This window comes from Montipora foliosa, chromosome 3, assembly GCF_036669935.1.
Source record: "Montipora foliosa isolate CH-2021 chromosome 3, ASM3666993v2, whole genome shotgun sequence".
Taxonomy (NCBI): Eukaryota; Metazoa; Cnidaria; class Anthozoa; order Scleractinia; family Acroporidae; genus Montipora; species Montipora foliosa.
The window spans coordinates 27,133,290-27,140,789 of record NC_090871.1 but is presented as its reverse complement, the minus strand read 5'-3'; the positions used below and the strand labels follow the sequence as shown (position 1 = coordinate 27,140,789).

The 7,500-nt window shown below is 39.5% G+C and overlaps 1 protein-coding gene across 1 annotated transcript in view; it reads left to right on the top strand.

Annotated features, from left to right (window-relative positions):
• The first annotated feature begins 1,896 nt into the window (after positions 1-1,896).
• LOC137995490 (uncharacterized) overlaps positions 1,897-7,500 on the top strand; it is a 6,708-nt gene continuing 1,104 nt past the window's right edge. Inside the window, exons 1-7 of the mRNA XM_068841029.1 lie at positions 1,897-2,014; positions 3,162-3,584; positions 3,751-3,803; positions 4,052-4,192; positions 5,578-5,748; positions 6,307-6,382; positions 6,540-6,620. Of these exons, the coding sequence (XP_068697130.1) occupies positions 1,966-2,014; positions 3,162-3,584; positions 3,751-3,803; positions 4,052-4,192; positions 5,578-5,748; positions 6,307-6,382; positions 6,540-6,620 (994 nt within the window). The 5' untranslated portion in view covers positions 1,897-1,965. The remainder of the gene's footprint in view (positions 2,015-3,161; positions 3,585-3,750; positions 3,804-4,051; positions 4,193-5,577; positions 5,749-6,306; positions 6,383-6,539; positions 6,621-7,500) is intronic.

Below are 7,500 nucleotides of genomic sequence, written 5' to 3'. Positions count from 1 at the left end.
CAAATGAGGGGCGTGATCCAGACGATTGGCAACCAAGAGTCCAGTTGAAAGAGGCGCATGCTAGTTTTGTTTGACCCAGAGAGCGTAGCTAGATTTGGAGACAAATTCATTGTGCAACCAAAGTTTGTGGTTGACTATCTCCAGCATCTTGAGGTCATGGAGTTCAAAAAAAAGAAGAGACTGGAGGAAAGGGCAAGGGAAAGTAGGGAGGCAAGAGAAAAGTCCTAATTTGGGCTAATTTGTGTGAAGATGCCACCAAGCTAAAAAAGCTCCGTGTGCCAGAATTGAACAAATACTTAAAACATCATGGGCTATTAAAACAGCATCAGAAGAGCAACAAGAAGGACAAAGTGAAGACAATTATGGGACACTTCTTGCGAATGAATACTCTCAGAACTGGACAAGCCGAAGTGGGAGGCAGGAATGAATCAGGTCAACTAAACAGCAGTGATGAAAGCAGTGAGGGAGAGGAAACTGATGATGACTACAAGAGTGATGCCCCTGACTCTGAAGACGACTCAAATGATGTCGTTCTTGCTTTTATCGCCTCAGATGAGGAATACGCAGACGAGCGGCCAGCCACAACACGCTCAGGACGAGTTGTAACAAGAAGAGCAGAAATTGACTTTTCATTCTTTTGAGTGATTTGTTAAAAGCAGCTTTCTAGCTTTCAGGTTTCTTTCAATAAATTATGTGAAATGTAACAAAACGAAATTTTAATGCTGCGGTAACTTTTAACACCATATGTATTTTTTATTCAGGGGGGGGGCCTTCCAAAAAATTACTCTGATGAGGGGGGGGGGGGGGGCAGGAGAAAAAAAATCGGAAATTGGGGGGGGTCATACAATTTTCAAATTACACTCCTCCAAATTCCACCAGCCCCCCCTACCCCATAAAAAATGAACGGTCCCTGAGACTCAGAACTTCAACATGATGACCCCTTGCTGCTTCTGTATGGGGTCTCCGAAATGCGTCGAGTGGGTTGATGTTGGATCTGCTCTCACAACTGTATTCTTCCTAATGGATCCGTACCAGCCAGCGAACCAAATTACTTGACAAATAAGATCGTTTGAGAGAATAATAGAGTCAAAGTAAGAGCGTCTTTTCTCTAATGACGTAAAAACACGTATTTTAAACGACTGTCATTTAGGAGGCCTCGTTCAATAGTTTTTCTGTTGTATTTTACCAAAGGAGGGCCTTGTTTGTGATTTACATCTATTAAAACATACTTGTCAGTAAATCAACAGATTTGTTATCGAAACTTCCCTTCTGCTACTATCAAGATCCGGCGAAAGTAAGATTTTTGAGGGCACTACATTAGGGGATTCCCCAAGTCTTTTGCGGCTTGAATGATCTGCATAAATGCTTCCGAAAGCGTTTTCAGTTTCGGTGGGGAAAGACCCGGTTGACATCAGTAGATACTGCGTTATGTTTCCTTTAAGCGCAAATGAGCTAACTTACCTTATAATTCTTGGAAGAAAATATGTGGATGAAGGTTTCAAACATAACAGCGCGATCGTGCAAATGTTGCGTGACCCATCGCTATCGAACACGTCACGGAAGTTCTCATAATTTTAGAGTTGTTATTCGAGGTTGAATGTCACCATTTTAAAGTTTCATCTTTTCATGAGAACATTCGATTATCTCATGTTCTTCAAGGTCAAAGTGAAAATATTAATGAGTATAGGCGGATGTGCAACGCTGCAAAACTTCCGCTTGGGAAGAACCCCGAGATGTTAACTTTCCTTACTGAATAACATATAAAATACCAAATTGCGCTCCAAGGAAGTTTTAATTCATAACAGTAAATATTAAACAATGAGTGTGGAAACCGAAAATCCGGCGTGAAATATAATATGAGGTAATTTTTGTTGACCTTATTAAGGTGTAAGCGGCTATGACCTGTGGATATAAATAAAGGCAACGAAACAAGTTCTGCACAGTACGCCAGAGCCTCGCAAGAAAATGGTACTGTCACTCTACGGAGTTAAAAAACCAACAAGTTTGACTATTGGTAAGCTCTCAGGATCAATGATGTACACAACATTTTGATTTTGTCTGCAATGGCGTTTTCGAAACAGCAACTATTACGTTTAATCTCCTTGGGTAGGGTGTCTCAGCAACAGCAAACCGCTTTTTTCGCCGTGTCAACAAAAATGTTTTTGTTTAAGTACGTTTTCTCTTTGCACAGGATAAACTTTTATTGTCTGATTCACTGGAAACGACCGGATAAATTACGGAAAAATTACGTTCAACGAAAATTGTTAAGGAATTTGAGAAGCCTGTGAGAGAACTACATCAGTAATGTACAGATTTCTATAATTCATTGTAATAATTTTAAGAGTTAGGATTGTTTATTTATTGATAGAGTTAAAATGTTAGTTATTAATTGATCATGTATATATACATATACAAAAATCATTTATTTATGTATTTCACTTTTCTCGGCATATTAGCATGTATTTGCTAGCCTCATCAACACGAGTTGAAATAAAGTTACTTACTTTATACAAGTGATTCGGTTTAAACTTTAGGAAACAAGTTAAGTGGAAATGAACGTAACGGACTCCGTACGGGCACTTGTGACATAATAATACACCAAATTTTCTGTGAACGGCACAATAATATTGAAGTCTGAGAACCAGATTAGAGTTAAAACTAGTTTACATGTTCTCACGTTTATTTTGCGTCTTAGTCACATCTTTTTGCAGAGTAAAAAGGAGAACTATTCAGGAAGGCTGATACTCTTCAGGAGAGTGTGTAACAGTCGGGTTTACCTGATATCCAAGTGATGGCATAATTATTCCCACATACAAGCACTGCAGATTTGTGCCTTTGTGGTAAAGATCAAACCTGTGAATCGGTTAAATTTGGGACGGGGTATGGAAAAAAAATTGCTCCCAAGAAACGGTGGTTTATGAAAAACGGTTCCCTGAGGCAGGTCTATTAATTGGCAATGGCATGTTTGCCAGTTCTTATGCTTGCTATGTGCACTTGTGTTTGTGTGAAAGTTGATAAATACTTGAAAGAGTTTCGAGAGAACAGAATTTTCAGAGAAAAGTAATGATTTGATTAATATATGGAAGAGCTAAGCAAAGGACTAGGGAAACTCAATCCACAAAAGTCAGTTTACAGAATGTACCGTATTTGTTTTGTTTCAGTTGACCAACAACAGGTCAACAACGACCGGGGCTCAAAAAACCTTCAAGTCAGCTGCTGTTACGACCTCAAGAAAGGACAAGACACTGTATCAATTGAGCACAGCTGTCTGGTGAACGCAGGTAACACGTGGATTATCGATGTGAAATGTCGACCGAAACAAATGGTCGTCAAAGCGCCATCTGGACAATCAGACCGCTGGAAAAGCCTAAAGGAGGTTTACCCTGATGCAAAAATAGAACACAAACATAATGACATCGAAGTAACCCTTCCAGTGCTACCGGAAGACATTGAAATCGCTGCATTTGGACGACCAGGAAAAAACGACAAGAAACGAATGCAAATGGTGGTTTTTGCAGAGCAGCCAAGGCAAGGACAAAACTGGAAGATTTTGATCTATCTGGTAGATGATACGACAACAGGATGTAAGGGACTTTTGCATTCCCTCATATTATTTCTTTACGACTTTACTCCAATTTGTGTGGCGGAAGTGTTTCCGGCCTCCTTATCCCATTGGGTTGATCGGATTACCTTAGGGCCGGCTTCTTCGGCAACCAAAGCTTATGATATAGGGTTTTTCTATGTCTTTAGGTACTACAGTGCACTTGCTTTTGGGTTTGACCGTAAATGAATGTAGTCACCATGTACTGTGGCTGTAGGTATTCTACGCTGGACCTTTACGGGGGGTTTGGAAGAAAACAATTATATAAGTTGAAGGCCAGTAATTGGTACCGATCACAGGGCACTACTTTATCTGCAACTATAATTCTAGAAATGTATTGCATTTTTCAAATAGTCAGCCTTAAGTCAGTACAAACGCATCTGTTTTGTATCAGTTTTGGTGATCCACGATTCTGAATCGATACATTTCGAACGTTGCAATAATTAGCAGGTGTGCCAGAAAGAAGAACAAAGACATCGTAAACTTCTGGTTCCAGTGGCTGGGATCTTTGTGTCCAACAGTGATGAGGATATCAGAATTGAACTCGATGCATTAGAACACGGATGGAAGATCAAAGGAAGTAAAGTGAAGGTAAGCAGAAAGGTTTAAAGTTTTATATTAGCCTGATAATCACTTTTCGGCAACAAAAAATGAGGGTACCCGAGTTCGTTTTTGATATATAAACGTTTTAAGACAAAATATAGGATGCTTTTAGATGGTGTTTTTGTTGTCATGATAGCGTATTACATCATATTAATGAGTACCTCACTAAAGCAATTTTTGGTGTTTCATTTGGTGCAATAACATTGCCGTTATGTTAAAACTGATTTGATCCTGCTAAAATACATTTCCTCAAAATTGTCGAAACTGGCTGATGAGCCACGTTAACTTTTTCCGAATTTTCTACGATCGATTCCTAGAAAGAATCATTTCCCGCGCATAGTAGTCCGTTTTTCCGGCCTTGACACTGAAGTTCTCCCTGCAAAAAGGAATGATTAGTCGTGTAGACGATGAACAAGTTTAGCATTTCCTATTTATATTCATGACTCGTACACAAGGATGGGTGTGCAGCTCGAACTGTGAGCCTGAGTGTTTAATGCCGTCAAAGTATCGTTACAAAGCTCAGATAAGATACTAGTTACAAGGTAAACATATGACTTTCGTCGTTACGCGGCTCTGCGCTACCTCGTGGTACGTTGGAACAATGAGACTCACTTCGCATGTGGGACTCTTGTTGAGAACCACTCAGGCTATAAAGCATGTGCAACCGCCTGATACGCAAACCCAAAAACCCAGTGGGAAAATAGGAACGTATTCCCCAACCAAATGCAGGCGCACTAACCTCTGGGGGCTAGAGGTAATATAAGATTTCCAGACATACAAAGTGATCTAAAATAAAATTTGAAAGTTCGAGAGCTGAGATGAATACATTACATCCTGACAAACCTTATATATCTAAATAACAATAAACTAATTCAATGCCACAGCGGCACCCGTGCATTTCATGCCAACAGAAAAATATTTACATTCTTTGTCACTATCACTTACAGTTCAGCTCCGCCGAATGTAAATACATTTACCCACAGTACTCGTTATTTAGCAAGTACATAAGAAATGTTCCAGTCCCTAGCTCGTCGAAGCTTATGCACTCCAACTTGCTTTCATCTTAGCCTTCCTAAATTTTCCTTTTCGTCTGTTTACACGAACTAATTTCATCCTTGATAATTTTTCCTTGGAATTCTAGCTCTACCTTCTCAAGGAAAAATCTTGTCAATTTTACCCTTTTTGCACGAGCAAGTTTTCCTTGTTAAGGGAAACTTGTCAAGGACAACTTGCTGGTGTAAACGGGGCTAAACTGACCAATTTAGAGGCAGCCTTCCCAAAAAGTCTTGAGTTGTTGCTACATTTGCCGGTCATCATTAAGATACCAAAGTTAAAAAATATCAATTATTTCTTATCTGTTTAATTGCTTTCAGACCATCAAAGCAAGTGCTGCTTGGAATCCGCCAGAAAACGCCTCAGATTTTCCCAGCTGCCATTTTGATATCATCCACGTGGACAAAACAAAGCAATCATTTTTCTGCGGAATCACAGCATCGCATGAAAACGACACTGCGAGATCAGAGATTGTGACCTATTTTAAACGAGTTAGTAGAGGACTTCTTAGCTTTCAATAAAAGCCAAGGGAGAAAATGCTATGAAGAGAATTTCATTTTAATGACGGCTGGATCTGAAATTTGATTCAATCCCTTTTACGAGACAAAAAAAGTGGTACAATATCCCACTGAACTTTTTAGACACTTCCTCTGTTTGAATCGTCCTTCAACAAAGGAAAAGGATGCAAGTTGAAGTTAAACTGAGTAAGTGGCAGTGGGTAGCCTATACTGCCACTGATCTGCGGTTCAAAGTTCATTGTCAAACGGAGCTTCCGCAACACGAATTCTCTCTTTAAACAGGAAAGAAGGTGTCGAAAAGGCTTTACACTCAGTTGAAATCAAAACCATAACCGAACGGTAGAATTTCTTCCCCCATAACATCTCCTGCAGGGGATTTAGACTACTGTTTGTTAATTAAGAGTGCACAGTTCATTCCCAGTGAACAGATATGAAGTTGCGTGAGTTCTTGCGATACATTTCAAGAAACCATCATGCAACCAACTCATAACAATGTAGAATTCAGTTACATGATAACGTTGTTGCTTTCAGGAGAGAGGTCAAGAAATCATTCAAACTTCGAAGAACTTACCAAAAGCCAGTAAATACCAGTGTCTTCAATCGAAAGGTAAAAAAATCAAAGAATCTGAAATTGTTTACAGAGTTTACATTGACACTAATAGTCCTGAAACCCGGTCGATGGGTCAACGTGTCCAAATCCGCCGCCGGCCTTTTGGGTTAGAAGCAACTGTTTTAAAATTAGTATTTATCTCTATTTTTTACAGATGCCGGTGAATCGCTATCAATTTTCTGGTTGTGGTTATTTTTTCTTCGATCTTTGGTCGTCCAAGCCTTGCACTCAAGAGGTAATGGCAGTAAGTCACCGCGAACATTCATCGTAATTTCCGTGCTCCTTCTTCTGTCAGACGACCGGGCCTAGCTTATCAGACTGGGCTGAAATTTCAGGCCAGTTCTGAAAGAAATCCTCTTGAAATGAATGTGGCGATTACATCCTAGCCCGGTTTCTAAAACTGGGCTGAAATGTCATCAATCGATTACATACAATTATTGCGGATTTTTCGCCCCGGCTGAAATTCATGATATAAACGCGACAAAATTTCAGCACGGCCGGTGAGCAGGGCAAAATTTCAGCCCGGGCTGAGACTGGCCATGTAATCAGGACCTAAATTCTCAACGAATGCTGTTACGATACAGTCGAAAGGCATCATTATCATATGAGAGCGTGAACCCTTTTGTTTTTCTTTCTCTTTTCTCTTTCAGTTTTGATAACATCGGTTTAATTGTTTGTGGTCTTTACAGAGTATTTCAGAGATCACTGCTTGGTCCTCTAGTTGCTTTGCGATCGTTTGCTGAGTAAATTAACAGTAATACTAGGAGTAATCAAAGATTAATAAGTGCGTTCGAAGTTCAATGAATTTAGCTAAAATCATACAAAAACATAGGAGGAAATTAGTTGAGACATTAAATGAGAAAGACGAAGTATTTAAACAGCAACCATTCATTCGTGCCAGAGGCAGCACAAAGATATTGTAAATATGCAACAATCTGGTGATGATTATGTAGATTTATTGAATATGGTACAAAGGCACACTCGTTGCAGTACAAATTATTGTCTTAGAAAAAAAACAGAATGAATCAGATCTCAGGTGTAGGTTACATTTTCCATTTCAACCTTGCACCAGTACAAAGCTAGAATTTGAACCTATTCATACAAAAGATGGAAAT